This window comes from Solea solea, chromosome 21 (genome assembly GCF_958295425.1).
Source record: "Solea solea chromosome 21, fSolSol10.1, whole genome shotgun sequence".
NCBI classification, from domain to species: Eukaryota; Metazoa; Chordata; class Actinopteri; order Pleuronectiformes; family Soleidae; genus Solea; species Solea solea.
In genome coordinates, this window is record NC_081154.1 from 3178458 (window position 1) to 3205241 (window position 26784).

The following is a 26784-nucleotide window of genomic DNA, read 5'->3' on the forward strand; positions in this document are numbered from 1 at the left end:
AAGAAAACAGAAAATATACTCTGGAAAATCTGAAAATCTCTACTAAATAGAGAAATCCTGCACTTTTAACCATGTAATATTATTGATTGTCACAGAATCGCTGTATCGTGATATTATCGGTATCGTGGACCATGTATCGCGTGTTCCTTGGTTTCCCACCCCCCTATACAAGAACATTAAATATTGAGTTCTTTTAGTTGGCAGAGCTTAAACCTGTACCAGTGTGGATTTTCACCATGTGTCCCAGCTTCTTTTATTTGAGTCAGATCGAAACATTCAGACAAACTTAATTAAACTCCCAACCTCAGTGTCTGTGTGTGCTTTATCTAAATATCCTCAGAATAGTTTTTAGTTTTTTTTAAAAGTCTGGTTTGAGTTGGATAATTCGATTTTTTTTAAACTGCCGCTGTAACTAACACGCTTGTTTTCGATGCCTCACATGTGTCACTTTACTGCTCCGCCGCCGAACATCCACATGTGGTATTGTGTTTATGGCTGTGCGAGCGCCGTCACTTGAGTCCCACTAAAGCGCTGGAAAATGGTGCATTAGCGTGCCGTTTCTGCACAGCAAGGGTCCTCTCAGTCTCTTGTTTTTGGGAGAACAGTGCTTAGCAATAACATAGTGCAGCAACAGACTTCCAGCCTCCCCCTTCCACCTTCCTCCCTCCCCTCCCTCTTATGTTCTCCCAGGCAGGGAGGCCTGTCTGTGGGCTGATGAACGAGCAGCGGCTCCGAGCGGTGCATCCCTGCCTGGCCCCGGGCCTACACCCCCCCCCGTCACAGACAGTGATCTCCCATCAGCCTGAGCGCTCTGGCCCCTTAATGGTCAAGGTTAGGATTAAGACGAGGAAAATGTGATCTCAGGTCAGCTGCTGCGGGGGGGAAAAGCCCGAGGGGAGGTTGAGAAGGGGAAAAATGACATAGATGATTTTACGAGAGGGGGATTTTAAAGTAAAAAAAAAAAAAAAAAGGAGGGATGGGGCTTACACTGTGGGGGGAAAAATCTCTAACAAATAAAGTATAACAAGGAGTGTGTTGTATACCCAAGATAGGGGAGATATGTGTGACACATACACACAGAGAAAGCTGGGGGGGGGTTTCAGCGTGAGCTGGAGCAGCCGAGCCCTTTTAAAACCATTAGAGGCAGGATATTTGTCATATTATGTTATTAGATTAGCCGGGACCTCTAATGAAAGCTGTGGCAATTTGTCAGCCTTATGGATAGCTTCATCCCCCACCACTATTTATCAAGTAGCACCCCCCTCCTCCCCCCACCACACACACACACACGTCTCAGCCGGCCCACCTTCACCCTCAACACATGCATACACAAGCGAGTCGTATCTAAACTGCACCCCAGTGTGGATGGGCTGTGGAGAAATGAATGGAGCCTGTAATGGGATTCCAATGCTAAACACCCCCGCCTAGTGTTTTTTGTCATTTGGGGTGAGGAGACTATTCTCAGCAAGATTGCCCAGAGGGAAACGACACTGGATTATTTCAAGGTTCCCCCCCTCCCCTCCCCTCCCCTCCCCTCCCCTCCATTACCAGAGCTGCCTCACCACATTTATCTTCCACCATTAGATAAAAGAAGTGATGCTGTGCTCGCTGCTGTTTGCCACAGACAGAACATCTTTCCTGCTGATGACTCCGCCTTTGATCATGATCTCAGTTTTCCTCGAGGTGGTGTCAGCTGGCGCTAATGTCGGCACGTTATAGCATCCAGACTGTGGCTGCGACACACTTCCAGGCGACGGTCGCAAACTCAATCACATTGCCTTTGTTTAAAAGCTCACTCTGTGTCCCTGCAGCAGTGAGGAACGACCGGAACAAGAAGAAGAAGGACGAGAAGAAGCAGGAGTGCACGGAGAGCTACGTCCTGAGTCCAGACACGGAGCAGATGATAGACAATGTTCGAAAGGCGCACAAGGAAACTTTCCCCTCTCTCTGCCAGCTGGGCAAATACACTACGGTCAGTATAGCACGAAACACACACACACACACACAGGGCCTTCCGCTTCCTTTTTGTTTCATGTCGATTTGGCTGTACTAAAACACTCGCCCCGCCTCTCCCCGTCTCCGCAGTCTAACAGCTCAGAGCGACGCGTGTCCTTGGACGTGGACCTGTGGGACAAATTCAGCGAACTTTCCACCAAGTGCATCATCAAGACGGTGGAGTTTGCGAAGCAGCTGCCCGGCTTCACGACGCTCACCATCGCCGACCAGATCACGCTCCTCAAAGCTGCTTGTCTCGACATCCTGGTGAGAACGACGGGCAAAGACGAACTCCGCCCGACACTCCACCAGCCCGGTGAATCACTGACTCATGCGCTCTGTCCACAGATACTGCGGATCTGCACGCGCTACACGCCGGAGCAGGACACCATGACGTTCTCAGACGGACTCACGCTAAACCGAACCCAGATGCACAACGCAGGCTTTGGTCCCCTCACAGACCTGGTTTTCGCCTTTGCCAACCAACTCCTTCCTCTGGAAATGGACGACGCAGAGACGGGGCTGCTTAGCGCCATCTGTTTGCTGTGTGGAGGTAAGACACGCGCCTTAAAAGTAGCGCACATAGTGTGAAATAGTGTCAATCAGGACTGATCACAGTCACAGTGGACTGAGAGCTGTCATTGACCACCACCTAGTGGCGTACTGGGGTCGTTACAGGCACACTGACGCGCTCTGTCTTCATCCACAGATCGTCAGGACTTGGAACAGGCGGAGAAGGTGGACGTTCTGCAGGAGCCTCTTCTGGAGGCGCTGAAAATTTATGTACGGAAGAGGAGGCCGCACAAACCGCACATGTTCCCCAAGATGCTGATGAAGATCACCGATCTGAGAAGCATCAGCGCTAAAGGTCTGTGGTCCACGCTGGTCACCAGTGGTTTATCTCTGCATCGTGCTAAAAAGATAAAGACATTGAAATACTATCGATCATTTAAAAAAATCCATTTCATATGATGTGAAAATGCAAAATAAAGATTGAATTGGTGCCTAAAACAAACATGTTAGCTTCTATTCTCATGTCCCTTTTCCAAACTCTTCCACAGGAGCCGAGCGCGTCATCACCCTGAAGATGGAGATCCCTGGATCCATGCCCCCTCTCATCCAGGAGATGCTGGAGAACTCGGAAGGCCTGGAGAGCGGTGCGGCGGGCGGGCGGCCGACCGGCGGCGCCCCCCCGGGCAGCTGCAGCCCCAGTCTGTCCCCCAGCTCGGCCCAAAGCAGTCCAGCCACACAATCGCCATAGTAGTAGCGGCGGCGGCGGCGGCAACAGCTCACTTTTTTATTTTCCGTCTCCTCCTCCGACGTTCCCGACGAGGAGGAGCGAAGGAGGGGAGGTCTTGACTCGGACCGCTGAGCGACAGGAGACTTGGCAGAGCCAACCTCCTCCTCCTCCTCCTGTGACACGAATTCCCACCTCCCGATCCTGCTTTCCCTCGCTCTGGAGCACTGTCCTGACTCGAGGGGGGGAGGTAAGGCTGGCGCAGGCCCGGGGGGGGGGCGGGTGGCAGCGGGACACCTCCGAGAGACCACACCGTAAACACTGCTGATGAGTCGTCCTCCTCCTTCTCCCTCTCCACTCACTCTCCCCTTCATCACTGCTCCTCCCCTCTCTAGACTGATGGAATCCTGGATGAAGCAGAGACGGGGTGGGGGTCACCGTGGGACAGATATATGGACAAATGCAAACAGAACACCAGACACTTTTTCTTCTTTTTTTTTTCTTTTGTTTTGTTTTGTTGTACTCTGAGGCAAGACTGCGAGAGAGAGACAGAGACAGAGACAGAGACAGAGAGAGAGAGAGACCCTCCTCCTCAAAGACTCTGGGTCTTTTCTCTTTTTTTTTTCCAACTTCAAATAAAAAAAAAAACAAAAACAGATTTCGTACAAAAGATATATAAATATATATATATAGAAAAAAAAGTTATTGTGACGGACGTGTCCGGAGGGGAACGGCAGAGTCGATGAAAAATGAGGACGTGTTTTTTTCTGAGATTAGAAAGTTGTTGTACTGCTTCACTGTTTGAATCTTTTCATACCCGATGAGAGTATTGAGAGAGGGAGAGGGAGGGAGGGAGGGAGGGAGGGGGGGAGAGTCCTGATTTAACGAGAAACAAAAGATGACGTAACCTCTCTCTCTCTGTCTCTCTCTCCGGTCTACACATACAGTACAAACACAAACACTCACTCACACACACACACACATACACAAATGTGCACAGAAAACAAGTCGCAAAGAATATCACGTACTATTCCAGGTCGGATTTGTTTTCCTTATTTCTTTTTTTTTTGTTTGTTTTTTGTTTTTTTGTTGCTTCCAAGAGAATGGAAAGAAAATGATTGTATGAACTTGGTTGTATGATATGGTCACAGGTCCTTTCAAGAAATCAAATTAATGAAGATTCATTATTAAGGTGTATTTTAAGTAGCCTTTGAGTTTGTGTATATAAGCTGTATTCATTTCTTTAAAACTATGAAGAGTTTTAGGCTTCACCTGTTTTTTTTTAAAGAATACCTTTTATGTTTTTCTGTTTCTAGGAGGTTTTTTTTTGTGATTCAAGAAAAAAAAGAAAGACAATTTAAGCACATTTTACTGAAGGAAGTTCTTTCATATTTTGTGTCCTACTAAATACTGGACAGACCCTTAACTAATCACTGGCTGTTCAGAATGTGGTTTTTCACAGACATTTTCAACTTTGGCCCCGCCCCCATTCACAACTTGTTTTTTTATACATATGATAGATAACAAAGTAGCACTCCAGTCGGGGCATAGCTTTTTTTGGCCATGTAGCAGAATGAGATGGCGTGAGCTAGATGCTACATGTAGCTCGTGGGATTAAAGTGAGCTACAGCAGCCCGGCGTCAACAAGAGGTAAAAAAAATGTGAAGAGAGGTGTACATACACACACTGTATTAAGTGGTTCCATAATCTGTAGTGGATGGGGGGGGAAAAACCAACTAGATTGTAGTAATCCCTCCACTCCCCCCCCCCCCCCCCCCCCCCCCCCAGTGGTCAGGCAGGTGAAGGTCCCAAATGTGATATTTGTTGAATTCCTCACAAAATCTCCCTGTGATAGAAACCAATATGTGACTTTTTTTTGCCAGATCCAGAGAAACCTCGTACCCTGTGACTCACTTTACGCCAAAAACGCCTTCATCGCCATCAACACACTCACACACACACACACACACACGCCGTCATCATCATGTAGACCATCGTTACTGTACCACACGCCAATGTCTCAGGAAGGAATCATGTTTTTGTGCTTGGCCTGTTCTTTGTATAATGTTCTGTGCTGCACCGCCCCCCCCCCCTGTCCGTCCGTCCGTCCGTCAATCACACATGCACACTCAAAACACACAAACACATGTCTGCTACTGAGCCCCTGGACTTCTTCTTCTTCTTCAATCGCTCACTTTTGTTTTGCCCTGGCAGACCAGGACTTTGCGTTGAGAGACACTGACCACGCGACGTCACGACACGGGACAACGCCAGCGTGGAGTCGCTTGGTGTGTTCCTCTTTTTTTGTTTTTCTTTTCATTTGTACGGTCAAAGCTGCTTTTTCCATCATTTTTTAGAACGTCACTCACGTCCAGAAACGGCGCACAACTTTTTTTTTTTTTTTCTCCTCTCCCTCCACGGCTAATCTGGAATAGCAACAGACGCACCGTCAGTCTGAGAAGTATGGAGTATGTTGCAATTTTTGTCAAGATTATCAAGCGACTTTGAAAAAAAGAAGAAAAAAAAACCAACAAAAAAAAGATAAAAAAATAAAAATGAACATTTAATAATTATTAAACGCTGTTCGTGTGTGTTGCTTTTCTTTCACTGCTGAGGAACTTTCTAGAAGCATAGCAACAAAGAGACTAATAATAAAGTCCCCCACGTCCAAATAGGAGTAGGAATCACAAGGTATCAAACGATACGGTAAGTGATACATGGTCCACGATACCAATAATATCGCGATAAAAAAAGGTGAAATTGCAGGATTTCTCTGTTTATTCACAACATGGAGAACAAAGTGCTTAAAGTCTATGTATTGAATGTGGATGGAGCATCTCCAACACTTTCCCGCTGTAAACTCCCTCTTCTTCAGCCAGATTGTATGTTATGCCGTTACCTACTTGATAAATACTTGACCAAGAAAATTTGACCTGACAATGACCTGAATCAAAGTGAGCAGCAAATTTAGAGTCAAGCATTCTCTTCAAAAGTGAACCAACGACTGGACTGAATAATGTTGTAGTCTCAGAGAATAAGCAGCTACAACCTCACTGATATGGACTGTTTTTGTCTCTAACCTATATCAGAAAAGGTTAAATTTTTTGTTTGTCCTGTACTAGTGTTTTATTTTATGTTGTAGCAATTGTCACTTGTAACCATTAGATGGTGCTGTTCAGCAAAAGGAATACATGAACAAAGTGCATTGCAGGGAATTATGTAAACAAGAACCAATTTACTATTGCTCTATAACCTTACTAAAACAGACTCAGTGTAGATTTACAGATAGTTTTGAAAGACACCAACAATCATTTTGTATCTAGGATAACAGAAGAGTCATTCTACTTGATGTGATGTGCATTAAGTCTGTACTTGACGTTAGTCTTAAGATAAGATAAACTTTAGTTATCCCTCAAAGGGGAAATTCACTTGTTACAGCAGTTAAGACAGACGTGTGCAGACAGCAAAATTAGACAACACAAACAAACAAACAAGGGATTAAAGAAAGGTAAAACAGAAAAAAAACAATAGTCTATGTGCATTATGTACAGATAAGTTATGGACATTACATACAGTGAATGAAGGCCAGAGAAATATTGCATGATGCAGGTAGATGCGTAAATAAATATAGTGAATATTGTGTATACAGACTCATTAAGAATATAGGCACTTTGGTAAGGTTACCTTTTTGATGGTAATTCAGACAAAAAGTTTGGATTTGTTGAGATTTTAAGCCCTAATAAGTATATGAAGTAGTCATAGGCTATTTTAATAAGGCAGTCCTGTGACATAAATTCACTTTTAGCTCAATTTTATTGGGTAGCCAGACATTTTACTGAAAGATATTGTAAAAGAGGAGGAATATCTACTTCACGACATTTGAATATATGTTCTGATGTGAGGGAGACTGCTTTTCTCGATGGAGATGCAATATTGACTTACAAAGATGATAAATACAGATAATGTATTTCTGATATGATGGAATTATGTCATATTTTTTTTTAAATGTGTTTATTCATTTTTAATTATATCATTTTAAATATGTCAATGAAATAAATCCTTAGAAATTCAAACAGATAATTTATGAGCGTCTAATATCAAGACAGCTACTTTTCTTTATCATCACCAAAGACACTATTGATCAATTGAAGAATCATATCAACATTAAGTGTATTTAATTGAAAGAAAACGTTCACATTATTGTTCTTTTACAGTTCAAGTCGTTCTCGTAAAGAAGCTCAGTGATTGGGCTGTACTTAACCCCGCCCCTCTGCGTAGCCAGTGACGTTACGACCAATCACAACCCTTCGCGCAAAATTTCAAACATTTTCAAACTACAGTCCCTTCACCGATGTGGTGTTGCTCCGCCAAAATCGTAAACAAAATAGTCCATTTTGTTCAAGTGCAAGATACATTCCGTAAGGCCAACAAACAAACATTTTAAAATAAAGCAACATAAACAAATCATACACTGAATCCCAAAACGGCCAGCTTATCCGTGTATTTCGGGAGTGTAAGTGCGTAAGTGTAGTTTGGCGGAGTGATACTAAAGTAGTAAAAAGCTGGAGGAGACGAGATACTACAAGGTTCCGCTATTAACCATTTACGTTAGCCACTCGTCCACGACCCGCTTAGTTAGCGGCAGGAAGTCAACTGTACTTTTAGTCTGGTATGATTTTATAGTTGAATAAAATTCTCTTCGACACGTTCCTGTCGAAGTTTATGGATTTAAAGAAGCCGATGTGTCTTTGAACGGATTTACAGGTGAGGCTGTAGCACTTATTATTCAAGGTTTCCAGCCGGTCCTATTTTACTATAACGCACGTTTTTTAAAAATCTATATTTCACGATAGTTTTTCGTGTCATTTTAAGTGCATTTCAACGATCAAATCGCCTGAATGACTTTAAACACACGTGAGTGATAATGCGACACTACACGTGGGGTTGACTTGTGTGTTTTAACTTGCTCGTTTGGTTCGGTTCGGTTCGGTAATATTCGTCAAGTAACAGTAACTAGCTAGTCAATGAGTTTGCATTTTTTTTTTTAAATGTTTTAATGCAAGTTACTACATTCAGGCTAATATGTTGTGTTTTTGTCTTTTAATCTAGTTGACGCTGTTGCAGTTTTGACATATTTATTTCCTTACGTTTCCAGGTAAAGTAACGAAAATGCCATTACATGGGAAAATAGTCGTGATAAAGAGGAGTGGAGGCGATGGCACCGAGTTTCCTCTCACTGCAACATGCTTGTTTGGAAGGTGAGTTACCTTTTTATTGACATGTTTTTTCTTTTATTTAAATGTCATGTCATCAGGTTTTAAGTGATATATATGTTCTTGTTTAGTGGACAAAGCAACACTCTGTGATGGAGTCCACATTTTGCATGTCTTTTTACACGACCGCGTGTCAGAGGTGCTGTAAAAACTCATCTGATTTGAAGGCGGGCCAACAGCTGCCGACGTCACAGTCTTTAAACACACGATGTCCACGACTGCAAATGAAACCCTATCAGTGTTGTAATGAAACTAAGTAAAAATACTGAGTTACTGTACTTAAGTACAAAATTCACGCATATGCACTTTATTTGTCTCTATACTTTATAAGTATCTCTGTTACTCATTACTACTGAATAAAATCAGAAGAATAGATGGTCGTTTTCTAGTCTTAATGAGCTGTTTTACACGACAGTTTTCACCCACTCACACATCTTTCATACCCATTTACACTCTGCAACATGGGGTTAAGTGTCTTGCTCAATATTGACACGTAAACTAGCAGAGTCTCGCCCTACCACTGAGCTACCATGGCCCAATCCTACCTAACCATTTTAATACTTTTACTTTTAAAATTCAAGTAAATTTTACATCAGAAAGTTACTTTTGATACTCACGTACAGTAAATGTCATATTATATATTATATATCATATTTTACTTGCACCCTCCCTCTATCAGTCCACTGTTCCCATCATTCTTTCCAAGACTACTTCTGTCGTTTATTCAATTTTTCTAAGTCGCTTTGGATAAAAGCATCTGCTTTATTATATATGTATGTATATATATATATATATATATATATATATATATATATATATATATATATATATATATATATATATATGTATATGTATGTATGTATATACATACATATACACATATATATATATATATATATGTATGTATGTATGTATGTATGTATGTAACTACTAACAGCAGTTGGTAAAGTCCACCCATCCATTATGAGCTGTACTCTCAATGGATTAAACTCAAATTTTAATTTTCATCGAGCACATTTAAAAACAACAGTGGTTGACCAAAGTGCTGTACAGAATGAAGTCAATGGCGATAAAATAGAACAGCACAAAAACAAAGTCGAGTTTAGTTTAGGCTTTGTGACTTCCAGAAGCAGCTGGTTCACTTCACACAAGAGCCACGATGCACACTATTGGACTTTGTGTCAATAATCAATACCAAGCCCCACGCCCCATTGTAGAGGTCATTTAGTCTCTTCTGTAGTGGAATGAACATGGTATTTTTACTCATGTGACAGCAGATGTAGATATAAATTTTCTTTATTGTGCAAAAAAAGGGTGCCAACATAGAAGTCAAGGAAAGGGCAGCTTATTTTACCTTTTGTAGTTTAAATTGAGGTGTCTTGGCCTGTTTTGGATAATATATTATAAAGCTAATATCAACCAATACCAGTGCCGTGCAGACAATAGTGTTTGGCTAAAATATGTCCATCACAGGATTTTTACACTTAAAGGCTCTCCAGCTCGTACAGTAACTTTCTAAATCCTCCAATATCCACTGCAGAAAATGACCCCTCGTGCTGTTGAGGGCAATTTGGGGTTGTAATGTTATGGCTTAGCAGGATTTATTTTTGATTTATTTCTTTTCAAAGTATTGATCTTAAAAGCAGATTCTCATTTTACTTGCATTCCTAAACGTGTAGGTCACTGCGTGTAGCGTGTGTGCGCGCATTTTTTTGTCTATTTTTTGTCGTGGGAAAACCAAATAACTTTTACCAACGTTACTACTTTGTTCGGTGTTGCCACTCACACAAGCAGTCGCCATTTTGTTGTTTTAAGAATCATGGGCATGTATGGGATGATGTAACCTGTAGTTCTCACTCATCCTTCCCTGTGTGCAACTGGGCTGAATCAAAACCAGCTTTTGCCTGTAAACATTGTGGTATTCACGTTGCATGCTGCTAAAGGTTTCATGTGGCCATATGTGTTTGTGTTCCAACAGGAAGCCTGACTGTGACATTCGTATTCAGCTACCTCAAGTCTCCAAAGAGCATTGCAGAATTGACTTGAATGAAAATAAAGAGGTAAATCAACTTCACTGAGCATGACCAAATTTAACAATATGGTACAATGATAAAGTGTGATTTGACAGCAGGAAACTTGTATTGGAAATGAGCAAAATCCCAGCTAACAAGTATTTCAATGATTTGGAATGGTTAAATTATGTCCATCTCTTCCAGGTCATTTTGACAAATATCAGCTCGGTGAATCCAACCCGGGTCAATGGAGAAGTTCTGCAGCAGTCGGAGCGTTTGAAACATGGAGATGTGATAACAATTATTGACCGTTCTTTCAGGTATGTTCTCTTCATATGCATAAAATATCAGTTATTGTTACTGATAAGACGCGCGTCTTCAAAAGCTTATAGTTTTTTGTCATTTTAGGTTTGAGTATCCACCAGCACCAACACCTAAGAAGAGGTTTTCTACAGGATGCAAAACTAAAACCCTTAAAGTAATTTAATTTTCTAAAAAAAATCTTTTATTGACTTTGCAGACTCTTGCTTCAGTCATGAAACATTTATTTATATTTTTACATCTAGGTTCTTCAAGAGCCACAAGTGGTGGACACTGTCACTGCTGAACCAGGAGAGAAGAGGGTCTCGGAAGTGTTCACAGGTGAGATTACATGATTTTGGTTATGGGTAAATAAAGAGGGTTGCTGCACAATTCATATATTCATTGGTGAATGGGACAAGTGTTATGTTATAATCTGTCGATTTGATATTTGGGGCCTATCATCTTTCTGTAGCTTAGTTCTTAATGCTTTAATTTAATTTAATTTGAATTGTCAAGTGCTAGTTGCTCATGCAAAGTTTTTTTTTGATTGAAAGATGGAACTAACCATGGCAACATCCAACGATCCCTGGAGAACACAGTGGAGGTGGAGTCCACAGGGGATAATAGCCTCCTGCAAAACAAGACCAACTCCCCCTTCAATGATCTATATCAAATGATCAAAAAGTCTCTAGATGTCAAGACCCCTATGAAGTCTTCTTCTGTCAGCCTGCTTCAAACACCGACATCAAGGTTTTGCACTCCAAAACCTGGGTCGGTCAAGAAAAATGACAAACCTGTCATTTCTACAGAGGCCAAGAATACTCCAATGAAAGATGACGCCAAAGTCCTTTCTGGAGCTGATGAAACAAAGGGAGAGGTTGAAAGTGTTGATAAGGGGACCCCAAAGTCTGTTAAGAAGGAGAGGAGGTCCCTCCAGCTTTCTACTGAGAATCCTGGTCCTGCAGTGGAAGAAGCTGATCACGCAACAAAGTCTGAAGCAACTTCACCTCAGAGAAGAAACCGCACAACCCCGCAGAGGTTTACTGTGCAACAGGTCGTCGAACAAGTGTGTGTGCAAACCCCGCCTAAGTCACCATTGAGGAGGAAAAGCAAGGAGGCCACGCCAGCCAAACCTACAGTGACACAAGAGCCAGAAATATCTGCTCCCAGCACACCTCAAACTCAAAGAGTATCACCACGGAACGTGGCAAAAGCAGAGAAAGGTAAATAAAAAAGTGGTTTTAATTTGAAAGTGTTTGAGCTATTTTACAATAATCCAAGCATGTGTGTTGTGTTTGGCAAAATCCATCATGTAATCTGTAACAATTAATTTTTCAGCAAAGGAAATGCCCAAAAAACGCAAAAGCGCTGAACTTGGAGCGGACTTGCACACATCGCAAATGAAGAGAAAGCGTGTTTCCTTTGGAGGTCTCTTGAGTCCAGAGTTATTTGACAAGCGCCTGCCTCCTAACTCTCCATTACGTAAGGGGGCCGCTCCACGGAGGAGCTTATGTCTCCCTAAAACCAAGCTGTCACTCCTTAGAAGAGCGTCAGCCATCGGCCTCGTAAAGGTAAAATTGTGACTCAAGTATCTACATGTTCATGAAGAATACAAAAAAAGATATTTGTAATAATGTGCAAAATGTATCTTGTTTGACATAGGAGAAAAAGGGGACTCCGTCACCTAAAAAGTCACCAAACAACAAAAATGTAACGCCTGTCAAGAAAACTCCAAAATCAAGGACCCCATCACCCAAGGCAGCATCTCCTGGCAAGAAAACCCCAAAATCAAGGTCCCCATCTCCCAAGGCAGCATCTCCTGGAAAGAAATCACCAAAATCCAAGTCACCTTCTCCCAAGGCAGCATCTCCTGGAAAGAAATCACCAAAATCCAAGTCACCTTCTCCCAAGGCAGCATCTCCTGGAAAGAAATCACCAAAATCCAAGTCACCTTCTCCCAAGGCAGCATCTCCTGGAAAGAAATCACCAAAATCCAAGTCGCCTGTTTCCAAGACTCCTGTGAAAAGAGGACGGTCTCCTTCAACCAAAATTGAAACGCCTAAGACTGCTTCCATTGTAACACCAGGTGAAACCCCCACAGTGCAAGGGCGCTTCTCTGTGTCGCACATCACCACTCCCTCTCCAGTTGCCGAAGGTGCCATTTCTGACCAGATGCCTTCAGTCCCTGTGACCCCTAAGATTCCTCTGAACAGGAAGAGCATGAAGAGCAACGCAAAGAAGACCCCGTCTGTTGCCAAGAGTGCTGTAAAAGTCATGCGGAGGAGTGGCATTTCACGGGCATCAATGAAGTGTATGTAGATTTATCATTTTAACACCCTTTACATTAAAACAATCATCTTTTTAAATATTTTTTAATGAACAATTGTTACAGTTGTTGGACCCAAACTGTTAAGCACATGTGCTACTGTATGTGCAGTAACTTTCAAGGCTGTTTTATAATTAATCAAGAATGAAGTTGATCTATATTTCTTCTTTCATTTCAGTCAAAAATTCCTGGGCAAACATTGTGAAATTTGGACAAGTTAAGGCTCAAGTTGCTGCCCCAGCCAAGAAAACGGTCGTCAAAATAACGACTAAGAAGGCTGTGCCCAAAATGCAGGTAAAGTAGGCTGTTGTATTTCAAGACTGTGTTGTTACCTTGTTGGACATTTTACATATGCAGAAAATAAAACTGGCTTGTGTTGACTTCATAAAATCTTATTTACTAAACTGAAAATCAGAAATATGTATGTATATTCCTCTTCCTTGATGTCTATATACTCCATGAGTTAAGCTACATTGTAAAGAGCTAGAGAAGAAATACATACATTTAAAAACATTTCCAAACATTCCATTCTTTTGCCATTTTAAGACAAATATCAATGTTTTTTTTTTAATATGACTAAGCCGCTTACTTGATCTCTATTGGGCACCATTACTGCAGTGACTGCAATTAATTGTTTTTTTTTCTTAATTTTTCCAGACACCTGCAAGAAAACTCCATGGTCATGTCAGCACTGGGCACGCCAACTCACCTGTGACCATTGTTGTGGGCAAAGCTCACAAACAAAGCCTTTTGCAACCAACTGGTGCTGCACCAAAAGTGGTCGTCAATGCTGCCCTCTCAAAAAAGAACATGAAAATGGATGAAGACTTGACTGGTAATAAAAACCTTTCTGGTCTGGTTATTGCACTGGCCTACGGACTTAATTTATTTATTGTTTCTTGACATGTTCTTGTTGTACTTTGTTGTTTCAGGCATTTCTGAAATGTTTAAAACACCTGTAAATGAAAAGAAGAGGAAATCTGTCCTCGATTGCAGTGCCCCCAAGACCCCATTGGGAGTTGTTGGCACGTCGGTTGTCGAACCGTCGGTTCTCAACACACCCGAGGAGCCAGGTACAGTGTGTTATGCAGTTATTTCACAAATGCACATTTTATGGTGATCACCATCATCATAAACCTGGAAGACTACGTGGTGCAGATTATTAGTTCCCATTCACAGATGGGTTTTTCTTCATAATATTTACAAGCTTGTTAATGATGTGCTATTTATTTTACAGGAGAAATGATTGTGTCGCCTCTGAGTGTAGCATCTACAGTGAAAAGCAGAGAATACAACAGTGAAGCAGTGCAACGCCTCCTAAACGGCGATGAAGAATCTAGCTTTGCCCTTGAGATCTCTGATTCAGAGACCCAGCCTGAATCCAGTGAACAGCAGAGTGCAGAATTGAAGCCGACCACTGTAATGACCCCAAAACAGAAGCCAGAACAACTGCCGTGTCTCACTGGAGTGAAGAGGATCATGAAGACGCCAAGACAGAAGGCCGAGCCTGTTGAAGACCTCAGAGGAAAGCTTCTTGCAACTCCCAAACAGCAGAAGCCTACAGAAATACAAGAGTGCTTCAGTGGAGTAAAGAGAATTTTCAGCACCCCACAGCAGGAGCCTGAAGCTGTTGAAGACCTTCAAGGAAAACTCCCAGAAAACACTCCCAAAGCTTTAGAGGCTGGTGATGTGAGCCTTATTGTATCTGAAACAGAAAACAAGATGAACCAAGATGTGGAGAGCCACCCAATGGTGTGTCTTACAGATGTCGAGAGAGTAATCGAGGAGCCACAGGACGATATACCAGAAGCAACTGATGATACTTCTCATGTCAGCGTGGTAGAAGGTAAACTAATCAATCTTTGTGCCATTTCTTGTTTTTAGAAGAATGTAACACTAAATCTGAAACATGGAGTGAAAATGAGACCCTTTTTTTTCGATTCTCGGGTTGACTCCCCTTTAATTGTTCCAAGTAATTTGTGTCCTGGAAGTGAATGAATATCAGGGCATGTCCTGCAAATATAAACTCAATGTTTTGTTTTTTCCTTTTCATTTTAGAAGCTGATGAAGCTCTGCTGAGTGGAGATGAGGGTCCATCATCTCATGCCATGAAAACTGTCTCTCCCACGGCCACCGATGATGTATCTGAGGAACCACCCAAAGTGGATGCAGCAGTTGAGAATTTATTCAACAATCAACCAGAAATGGAGATCACAACTGGTGAAGTCACAGAGATGGAGGCACCAGTGGAGTCTGAAGTAGCAGAGAATAAACAAGAGGTGGCTGAACAGCCTGCAGATCTGGTTGCTCCTGCCCCAGTCAGAAGGGAAAGAGGAAAGAAAACTGAAGCCACAGCACCACCCGCAGTTAGAAAGACGAGAAACGGAAAGAACGCTGATGTCACAGAGGAAGAAAGTGCCCCCCAGCCTTCTAAAGTTGCAGTTCAGCCGAAAAGGGGAAGAAATGCCAAAAAAGTTTCTGATGATCCAGCTGAAATGGTGCCAGAGGCTGCTCCTGAAACGCCTAAGAGCAAACAGATATCCACAGTAGACGTCAACCTTACTGTAAATGATGGTGCAGCACCTGAGGAAATAGCTGTCTCAAAGCCCAAGAGAGGAAGAAAAACTAAACAACCCGAAGCCACTCGGTCTGTGCCAGAAAAGCAAGATGATCCTTGTGCTCACAGTGATGGTGTTTCCCAAGCTGCCATTGATGAAGGTATGTAATGTATACTCATTTCAAGGAGAGCTGTCCTTTTCACATTTTGATGTCCTATTTAATGTACTGTAATTTAAAACTTTGAGTTAACCTTGTCTCCATTTTGCTCTGTGTTTCTGTAGTTGCACCTGAAGTCTGCACTGACGTGCTGGAGGTTATGCCCCCAACAACTGATGAGACCAAATCATCAGCAGATGTCCAGGAGACTGTTCCCCAGGCACCTGAAACCGAGAGCTTACCCCAAGTGGACACTGAAGCAAATGCAGCCGTTGTCCAGAAAAAATCTCTTCGCGGTCGCAAAGCAAAATTGCCAGAATCCAAACCGGAGGAAACGGACCTTTCAGAAGAGCCTGTTGTCGCTGCTCCGGTAAGAGGAAGAAAAGGGAAGAAAACTGAAGCAACTGCACCACCTGCTGTCAGACAGACGAGAACCAGAAATGCAAAATCCCAAGAAAGCACCTGTGATGATAAACCTGAAATTGCCCCAGAGGTATGTGTGGAACCACAACCCATGGCTGAGACATCCCCTGAAGAGGCTCTGGTAAATAACAATCAGAAAGAAAGTGAATCCACTGTTGAAGAAGCTGCTGTGAAGCCCAAGCGAGGGAGGAAAGCTAAACAAACGCCTGTAGAGACATCTCAACCAGAGATGGAGAAAACTGAAGTCGTGGCTGATGAGCAGATAATAGCAGATCCTCCACAGCCCATTCCCATTGCTGTAAAGCCCACTAGAGGAAGAAAGGCAAAACCTGATGCTGTTAAACAAAATGGAGTTGCAGAAGTGACAGCTGTTACCGAGGAGACCAAGCAGGTGTCTCAACTCCCAGCCAGGGCTAAGAGGGGAAGAAAGGCAAAACTGGAAGAAGAGGAGAAAGAAATCGAGACTTCTGATGTACAAGAGCCAGTTAAAAAATTAAGAAAAAACATCAAAGTGGAACAAGACAACATAAAATCAATGGGAGAAGAAATAGTTGAAATGGCTATCCCTCTAAAGGCTGAAGCTTCATCTGTTCCTGAACCACAGGAGATGAGTGAACAGGTCATTGTAACTGCAAAACCCAAGAGAGAAAGAAAATCCAAGCAATGCACTGAGAGTGAAGCCACTGAGGACCAAGAGGTGCCTGCTGTCAAGTCCACAGAGAAACCTAAACGGGGCAGGAGAGGAAAAGAAACCGCTGAAGTGGATGTGGCTACTGTTGACGCACCAGAGGCGGAATCTGACAATCTGCCAGAGGCTCAAGAGAAAAACGCTGAGCCAGATGCTCCCGTCATTAAGACTACTCGGGGAAGAGGGGTGAAAACATCTGTGAAAAGTGAGGATTCACAAGTCGTTCCAGCTAAGAGAACGCGCAGAGGTGCCGCTCCTCCTCTTGAGGATGTCAACCCAGAACCCACTGTCCAGGATTCATCAGTTCCAGCATCAGTCGAACCCGTCAAGAGGGGAAGACGGGTGGCATCGGCGAAACCCGCAGCAAAGGAAACACAAGTGAGCAGTGACCAGGCAAGTCTTTCTGAAGATTTAAATGGTAAGGCTGAAGAAGAAGACGCCAAAATGACCAAAAGATCTGTGCGGTGGAAACCGCAATTGGAAGTCTTTCCAGTCCCAAAAGTAACGCCAGTGAAGTCCGCTCGAGGCAGGAAGTCAAAACTTGTTGAAGCTGAAAGCAAAATCGATGCAGACAAAGCTCAAGATAAGAATCTCTCGGACGAAGTTGTCGAAGCTCAGCCCATCAAGAGAGCCAGGCGGGGGGCAAAGGTGGCTGATGAGTTGGAGTCCTCAAGCACGGTGGAACCTCAGAAAGGTGCTGAAGCCGAGACGCCGCTGAAAACCCGAAGAGGAAGATCTGCCAAGAAATAACTTGTATATATATTCTTAATCACAAGGACTTTCTTGATTTATGTTTTATATTTTAAATTTTATGGCATTTAGAGAGTAGTTTTATAGACCTATAATTGAAGCACTCATTTGTTCCCCCCCCTCTCCTTTGCTTCAAAATGCAGGGAATCTTAATCATTATTTTATGGCAAGTTGTATGTTGTTAATTTGTTGGAATGTGCAACTGTTGTGTTTGTGGTTGGAAAAAAGTGGTTATTAAATTTTTTATAGACAAACTGGTGTTTTAATGTCTCTTCAATGCATATGTTCAGTGGTTTGAAAGGTAACGCATGTAAATGTTTTACATATTTTGTCAGTTATGTGACCTGAAAGCATTAAATGGATAATACATAGGTGTTCAAATTGTGCTTCTCTTGCATTTTAAAGTTAAATAAGATGACTAAATTGTAATCTGTAGTTTAGATTAAACAGACGACTAATTGAGTGAAACATTTACATTTAAACCATAGCAGTACGGTTACTATGGTTACTGGGATCCATTTTAACCCGTTTGAAAAAAATGTACATCGGAACTGAAATGCAACGATAGAACAACCCGGATCCTTTTAGGAGACGGACTGTGGGCAAACGTTTGGTTAACGCTGGAGGGAGATTTGAGAGGCGCGTGCAGCACAGTCGGCCGCAAACTTGTCTGAGGACATTTCGTGCTCTATTTTCCTCCGTTAAAGTTATATTGTTTTATCTCTCGGCATCATGGAGTCAAACAGTGACATTAAAACGACACCGAAAGGCTTTCACTGTACACTCTGCAATGTCAGTTTACCGAACCGTAAGTAACGTTAAGCTAACCGAGCGTCACGCGGGTAATTTACGAACATCTGAGGAAAACTTTGTGATGGACTAGAAAAATCATGTTCCCTTGTCTTGAAACGATTTGTCATGATATTTTTTTGTTCCCGTGTCAGCTTTGCTCACATTTTCATGTCCTACAGTTCCTAGTCTGGAGCAGCACGTGAAGGGGCGCAAACACCAGACACTGAGCACTGTGCGACACTCAAGGAAGACCCAGGAGGAGCACAGTGTGTTCGTCAGTGGCATCAAGCCTGAAGTCTCTCAGACTGAGTTAGCAGACTACTTCCAGAAGTTTGGCTCAGTCTCAGATGTCATCATGGACAAAGACAAGGTCAGGCAGCTCTTAACAATGAGATACAACTACTAGGGCTGCGCTATAACAGGGAAACGTGCATTAATATGTATTGTTCTTCAGTACAGTAAGTCTTCTCATTTCTCTGTCCATAAACTAGTTTGGTGTTGCAGTATAAGGTGGGGTTTAAGTTGGTGTGCTAGGCTGCCACATTGGAAGCCTAGCACACCAACTGTCTGTCTCTTTTGTGATGTATATTATATAATATTATTATGTTGATATCATTTATATTTTTTCACTCCATGGTGCAGCCCTAAAAGTTGCTATTAAAACCCTTACAGTTCCCGTCACTGATGAACCGCAGTGTGTTCTGACTGTGACGTGTCTCTCTGCACTAACAGGGTCTGTACGCCATCGTGCAGTTCAGCGAGAAGGAGAGTATACAGGCCACCCTCTCCTGTGTCGAGCACCAGATGAAGGGCCTGAAGCTGCGCATCAAACCGAGAGAGAAGAAAGAATTCAAGTTGATTCCCAAGAAGAGCGTCTCCGACAAACAAGTTCTCGACCGTCTCAAACCTCAACTGTGTCAGTTAGTGTCTGTAAGTAGTTGTACTATATATAACGTTAGGCTTATTACAAATTAAGTGAGGTTTTGGGTGTATTGTATGTGTTAGAGAAGCCTTTTTAAAATAGTTTTTTGTGTGTTTTTATAGCGTCACATACATGTATGATATCAAGGTGGCTTGTCCTTCCTTCTCCTTCAGGTCGATGCACAGATGCAGTTTGTTGTCGAGCGATTTCAGCTCGGAGAAAATGAAAAGAAGACCAGAGGCTTGCTGGTTCAACTGCTGCAAGAGGTTTTCGTTGAGTTTTTTCCAGGTAACCTGTGCAAACACACACATGCATAGTCATTTTCTGAATTATTGGTTTATAATTATCAGTGTGTGAAAGTCTGGTTCTCTCACATTTTTATATTATGTATGTATGTGTGGCAGACAGCCAGATTGTCCCATTTGGTTCATCCGTCAACACTTTCGGCGTCCACTCCTGCGACTTGGACCTTTTCCTGGACCTGGAAAAAACCAAGATGTTCCAGGCTCATGCCAAGTTCACCACAGAACTGGTCTGATATTTTTAATAAACCCAGACCATTTATATGCATATATTGGATAGTGGAGAGATGATGTGCATTGAATTTAAATTCTCTTTCCTCGTCTTTTCTCAGGAAAGGGGGGAGGGCATGTCAGATGACGGTCGCTCCGAGGACTCCATCCTGTCTGACATTGACTTGTCCACGGCTTCACCGGCTGAGGTCCTGGACCTTGTGGCTATGATCCTGAAGCGCTGTGTCCCCAGCGTGCACAAAGTAAACGTGGTCAGCAGCGCTCGCCTCCCTGTGGTCAAGTTCCATCACCGTGAACTCAATCTTCAAGGGGACATCACTTTAAACAACAGGTCAGTCGCTGATTTGCGTAGCAGTTGTATATTTTATCTTTATATGTTCAGCAGAATAACTGTTTTTCTGTTTTTTTCCCCCTTAAATCCATGTCCGTCACCAGACTGGCTGTAAGGAACACCCGTTTCCTCCAGCTCTGCTCAGGGATTGAGGACAGACTGAGACCTCTGGTGTACACCATCCGCTACTGGGCCAAGCAGAAACAGCTGGCTGGTAAAATAAAATGACTTGTATCACAGCGAGACATTTCATTGTTTGCTCAACAGATGTCACTAGAACATCAGTATTTCTTTGTGATGTTGGGATCTAGTGGAGGCAGCACTCGTATATATTCCTATTAGTATTTTTATGTTGTAATGTTACGGACAGACTGTCCTGATATAACATCAAACCATCATGTTCTTCACTGAAGAGCACTCTGATGATTACTTTTGTTCCATTTGATGAACAGTTACCACCATGGCGGTCGACGCAGCTTTAAACGAGGCACTTGTGCAGGATGATTGGCATTAATCAGAGAATCATTAAGATAGCCTTGTGTAGCCACGTTCAACTGCAATGACCTTCAACTCAAAGGCTAATTTTATTATTCAGGCTACAGGACACACGTGTGTATAGAGAAACAACCTTTTTTTATTGCCATAAACTCAACATCCCTTGTATATTATAAACAATTATGCATCATTTTATTGCTCATAAGTGAAAGACTGTCTAACTGTAGATGTACACCAGTGTAACAAACTCATTCCTTATTATTTTGGTTTTCATTTGTCACTAACATAGTCTTTTAAAATTAAACTTAATGTATTGGATTTCCTGCCACTCACACGTTGTGCTCTGTGACGTGTAGGTAATCCCAGCGGCGCCGGTCCTCTTCTCAACAACTATGCCCTGACGCTGTTGATCATCTTCTACCTGCAGAACTGTGAGCCTCCTGTTCTCTCCACAGTGGACCAACTCAAAGACATGGCCTGTAAGTGCTCCACTCATCTGCTCCTTCCGCTTATGCCTGAACACTTTCATTTGTGATTTTTATTATCTTTGATCTGCAATCTAATCTTTTAAGGTCGACCTCCATTCAAATATTTGCTGTGATATATTAAAAATAAGATGGGACATGACACCATGAAGTTATTATCTTCTCTATGAGACATTTCCAACATGGACGTATTATTTTATTAATTGATAAATTGAAGTGGCAGTAGATAATTGGTAAAGTGGGTCACTCTGCTAGTCCACATGTGTCATATGTCCCAAGGTGTTTATGAATACAGACCATTTAATATTTAAAGAACAATTAAATTGCAGCCTATGTGATGCCATTTGCTTTGTTTCTGTCTTAATTTAACTGTAGGTTTATTGTATTGCATGCATTTTGTTTAATATTACATTACATTACGTTATTAATATCTGAATTGTTTACATTTTCAAAACTTTGTTACCTTTCAACTTTTTTTTTTGTCATTTACTTCATTTACATCTTGTTTGTTATTGTTGTTGCAGGTGAAGAGGAAGAATGTGTGATTGAGGGCTGGAACTGCACCTTCCCCACTCAGCCTATTGCAGTGCCCATCAGCAAAAATACACAGAGCCACAGTAAGTGAGATTAATTCTGAATAAATATGTGAGATTTATTATTGAGAAAGTTAGTTTAAATTGGAAATAAAACGTTAATGGGACTGGCAGTAAATCCATAATGATAGTGATACAATTTTCGTCACCGTGTTTAAATGTTATGCCTCAGATTTGTGACAGTGTTTGTTGTTTCCAGTCTAATTAAGACATTTAGAGCCACCATTAACGACTTTCTTCAATGTTCTTTCTGGAGAGAAACTCAGTCTTGAACTGTCTGACATTTTATTGCAATCATTTTCAATATCAGCTGAGTTGAAACTTTGTCTTCGTAACGTTTTTGGCCATATTTCCAACCGCAAAACGTAATCAAAATTGTGTTTTCTCTTTCAAGGCACTCTGCTTTCTGGCTTCTTCTCCTTCTATGCTAAGTTTGATTTTGCTGGTAGCGTCATATCTGTGAGGGAAGGACGTACTTTCCCTATCACCGATTTCCTGAGCAAGAATAAAGACGAGGAGGCCACACAAGAGCCCAGTAGGATCCATCACCACAGTCCCAAACTGGGCCCCTTAAATCTCCTGGACCCTTTTGAACTGTCCCACAACGTAGCCGGAAATCTGAATGATCGCACGCAGCGTTGCTTCCAGAAGGAGTGCCAGGAGGCTGAGAAGTATTGCCGCAGCCTGCAGTACCAGCGCAAATCCACCAAAGGGAAGTCGTGGGGCCTGGTGCGCTTATTCACCCCCCATGGGGAAGTCCCGCATACCAAAGTGGAGCAGCTGACCATTAGCGTTCCCTTCAAATCAGCGCTTCTCCCTGAAGCGCTGCGTAATCAGCTGCACGCGGCGGGAGATGGTTTCCGGCTGCTCTGGTTTCAGAAGGTTTGCGCTGCTGTGGAAAGTGTTCTCAAAAATGTTCTCAGGTGTCACGTGACTCCTCCCACAAATTTCAGCACGGGTGAGGATTGGGCTGTAAATGCTGCAGAGGAAATGGAGACAACCTCTTCTTCCCTGAGCACATCATTGAATGACAGCTATGACAGCGTCGAATCCCAAAACGAAGCCAGCCCCGCGGGCACAGCTGTGGTCGGTGCCAAGAGGCCGCTGTCTCCTGACATAGACGCATCTGTGTCACCTCAAGGCAAAAAGCAAAGGCTGACGAGAAGAGGCAAACCGAAACTCCCAGCCTGGACCTGTTTGCAGAGGCACATGGTGTGGGCTGGGAGGAGGAAAGTGAGAAGAGAACTCATCAAAGACCCGGACGCGAGGCCGGAGGGCAGCTGCGTGCAGGTGGAGTCCCGGGTCACGGCTCACATCATTGAGAAAGAGCCAGAGCTCAAGGAGCCGCTGGAGTTCAAGGTCGAGCCGCAGGTGGTGGGTGAGACGGAGAGCACAAAGGCAGTGCTCCACCTAGAGCCAACCAGTGACAATGCAGGTCTTTTTAATAACTTCTTTCATTTCCTCGACGCCTTTTTACCCAAGATGGTGGAGACGTTACTACAGAATGAAACGGGTGTTGTTTAAGAGGAGCCACCTGTTTGTCATAAGTTGGACTGAGACTTTTTTTGTTTATTTATTTTCAATGAGATATTACTGCTGCATTAATGATCCTTTGAGAGTGGAACACAAAAAAAGGCACTTGTGGCTAAACAAGTCGACCGCGATACTGTAAGATTATGTGTTTGGGCTCCGTCCTGAGTTTTTCTTTCATGTGTATTGTATATATTATTATACCTTTTTATATAATGAGTTTGTTTCAAAGTTAGATTTTCTAATCAAGCCTACTATTTTTGTTTGTGGTGTGACTTGTTTAAGTGAATTTCTGTTTATAGTTAATAATAAAACTCTGAAGGGAAACTGCAGTGGCAGATAAATCATGTGCATAGCACCTGTTGTCTTCAAACGAATAAAAAAAAAAAGTAATTGTTAATTGTTTGTCATTCTAGAAAGTCTTGTGAACATGTATATGTATGTACAGACTTCTTCTGCCTTCAGGCGTCCTCTCTATCGATGCTTTGCTCCGCCTCTCGACGCCGTCTGCCAGAAAAGGTTCCATGGTGTGAAGCTGTTATCCAGTCTGGTGTTCACTCATAGGACGGAGACAGATGAGTGTAATTACTGGGGCCGGCAGACTGCTTTATTAACATCATTCATCTCACTCTTAAAGGAAACATGGCGATGGCCGGCAGGTTAGATGGGGACATGGAGGAGGAGTTGGGTGTGATAATGAAGATGTTTAAGACGGTGTGCTGCAATAAATTCATAGTCCAACAGCAATTAGAGTGTAATTTGTTGGAACTATCAGAAAATGGAAAAAGAACCAAGGTAACTAAAGTTTGCTGCCAAATCAAAAGTTTATTTTGGCTCAAAATATTGCAATTAATTTGTGTTTGTATAAACAACAAAACTTGTCAAAGGGAATTCTATAGGGTATGCTAGTATTTTATTTATTGTTAGTTTATTGGCTGAATCACAGTTCTCATATGTTCATATTTCTGTGGTACATCACTCGAGCATCAGCTTCTTTCTTTTTCACTTGCACTCCAGGCCACTTCAGTGTCACAACCACATGTTTTTCAAAAAATGCTCCTGATAAATGGCCTCAGTCTCCAAACACACCTTTAAGCCAGAGAGTCAAAGTGATAGATAGGAGTGATTGTATTTGCTACTGGCTGAAAACGAGAAAAACAAACCTCCAACAACCTGATTCTCCTCGGGTTTATCCCTCATCAGTGAAAATGTACTGTTAAAATCTTTGTAAAGATTCACCGCGACACTTGGGACACACGGTTGCTTTAGGTATTGACAACCATTTCAAATACATGTCGCTCATTTCCTGCGATAATGATTAAGAATTGATTATGGAGGGTGCGCCATATTCTTCATTTGCAGATCGGCAGAAATAAGGAACACGTGGATTTCATGTTCGGTGTAATTGGCGTCCATCGGGATGAGATCCTGAGTCACTCCCCCAGAGACCTGAGATCTCCACCGCCTGCAGGCCGTGGGTTATCAGCTGTTTGCTGCTTCTGTCCAGGTCACTGTGACTCATGAACACACTGATTCACTTCTCCCAAGTCGTTTTGTCTTGTAATGTCATGCTGCAGAATTATGTCTGGGGATGTTGAGAACAAGTGAGTAAGACTCTGACAGATTTTTGAAGCACACCAACGCTCTTGAGCAATGTCCTATTACAACATTCTGGACATCTAATGATCAAACCTTTGTCTAACTCTGATTTACCTGCAGCTGGATGGCTCGACACCGTCATGACATCAAATCTGTCATGAATTTCCAATACAGACATTATTCTGATAAAAGGTTAGTTTTTTTTTTGTTTGTTTTTTGTATATTTAACAGGTGCAAGAATCAAAAAGATCATAATAAGTATTGTGTTATAGAAACCCGGCAAAAGATGCAATTTTAAATATGTATGTATAATAATTATAATAATCATTATTATTATTATTATAACCCTAATGAGACATGTCATATTGCTTATGAGCTCAATCTGAGGAAAAATCTGAGCAAAATTAAAAAACCCACTAAACCCAATAAAAGACTTAGCGGATTGATTCGCTTAGAACCAACTCAACCCAATTAACTACATAGTGAATGTTGTGTTCAACCTTATGTCTCACATTGTAAACAAACAAACATTTAATTATGAATGAGAAGGCTGTCTCAAATGCAACCTTTCAAAATGAGCTAATAGCTAGCTATGCTGTAGCTATGCAGCTAAACTAAAGTTAGGTACGTGTAGGCATTAGCTAGTTAGCTAGCTAGTACTTTTACGTATGATAAAGTATTTTTTACCTCTTTGAAACAACTTTGCTGTTAAAATACACTTGTCTTGATACATAACCATCTAACTTGAATCATTCCTCCATTTATTATTTATCATTATTATTTATTCCATCATTTGTGACCCTCACATGGAGGGTCTACCTCTTTGTCCTCCATGTGACGGTCACAGGGCTCCTGGTGCCAATCCCTGACCAGTTCAAAAACATAATGCTGTTGAAGAAGACCTGAAACTAGTGGTTGAGACCAGTATGGACGTCAGGAAAATGTTCAGCGATGCTGTAAATCACGTGGAAAGTAGAAGCTAATTTTCCCATAGACCATCTAACAGTTTTGCAACTAGTGGAGTGGAGACACACCCCCTGGTAGTCTTTCAATATATTGTTACTTTCCAATTGGCTTGTGGGAGGAAACCATATTCTATTTTTAAAAAACAAAATCCTTATTATCATAATTGTATCATGAATCTCAATCTTTTTTTGGTCAAGATTATCACGACATGAAACGTCCCCGTCATCCCATGCCTACGAAGTGACACTTTGTGGCCCCTTTTTGGGCCAATTATACTCATGAGGTACTGTTCCGGTGGCGGGCAGCCATCAACCCCCCATTTTTGTCCCCAGAGCCGTGCAAACAGACCCGGCTGCCTGAAAAGCACTCTGTTCATATTAGTGGCTTCCCCACTCTGGTGGAGATAAGGCTAAGTAAAAATGCATAATCATTTCCCCCCTTTCTCTCTGTGATGACAGGAAGGAGTCAGACGTTCTCCTGGGAGATTGCTCTTACACCAGAATGGACGTTTGTACGAGTGTCTCTCTGTCTGTCTGTGTGTGTGTGTGTGCGTGTGTGTGTGCGTGATGCAAATGGAAACATGGGTGGTTTTTACCATTGAGGAGAAAAGCTTTTAAGGCCACATTTCGAGGTGTGCGGGTAGATGTGTGCAATAAGTAGATTTCCAGCCTCGTGACTTGTTATTGGTCTGAGATTATGTCAATTGTACACGTCTTACCTGACATTACTGCAGCTGGTAAAAGCTGATGAGAGTGACAAAGGTGAGAGGAAAACTTTTGAGGTTTCTGACTTCGTCTTCCCTTCAATAACAATCCT

The 26784-nt window shown here is 42.3% G+C and overlaps 3 protein-coding genes across 5 annotated transcripts in view; all 3 read left to right on the plus strand.

Moving 5' to 3' along the window:
- The window catches only part of raraa (retinoic acid receptor, alpha a), a 124589-nt gene extending 120515 nt beyond the window's left edge, over positions 1–4074 (plus strand). For all 3 annotated transcript variants that reach the window (XM_058620641.1, XM_058620640.1, XM_058620639.1), the window contains 5 exons: positions 1812–1972; positions 2086–2262; positions 2344–2548; positions 2705–2863; positions 3057–4074. In XM_058620641.1, the coding sequence (XP_058476624.1) occupies positions 1812–1972; positions 2086–2262; positions 2344–2548; positions 2705–2863; positions 3057–3256 (902 nt within the window). In that variant the 3' untranslated portion in view covers positions 3257–4074. The remainder of the gene's footprint in view (positions 1–1811; positions 1973–2085; positions 2263–2343; positions 2549–2704; positions 2864–3056) is intronic.
- Positions 4075–7830: 3756 nt separating this feature from the next.
- On the plus strand, positions 7831–17976 carry mki67 (marker of proliferation Ki-67). Its single transcript, XM_058620688.1, has 15 exons — positions 7831–7996; positions 8388–8490; positions 10484–10565; positions 10722–10837; positions 10926–10995; positions 11084–11159; positions 11375–12043; positions 12159–12391; positions 12483–13131; positions 13325–13440; positions 13804–13981; positions 14079–14219; positions 14384–14992; positions 15205–15864; positions 15987–17976. Exons 2-15 carry the CDS (start codon positions 8402–8404, stop codon positions 17720–17722), a joined length of 5424 nt encoding a protein of 1807 aa, XP_058476671.1. The 5' UTR covers positions 7831–7996; positions 8388–8401; the 3' UTR covers positions 17723–17976.
- Positions 17977–18320: 344 nt separating this feature from the next.
- On the plus strand, positions 18321–23803 carry tut1 (terminal uridylyl transferase 1, U6 snRNA-specific). Its single transcript, XM_058620689.1, has 10 exons — positions 18321–18530; positions 18694–18884; positions 19247–19444; positions 19610–19724; positions 19841–19968; positions 20071–20300; positions 20405–20514; positions 21152–21274; positions 21805–21897; positions 22268–23803. Exons 1-10 carry the CDS (start codon positions 18455–18457, stop codon positions 23395–23397), a joined length of 2394 nt encoding a protein of 797 aa, XP_058476672.1. The 5' UTR covers positions 18321–18454; the 3' UTR covers positions 23398–23803.
- The last annotated feature ends 2981 nt before the right edge of the window (positions 23804–26784 follow it).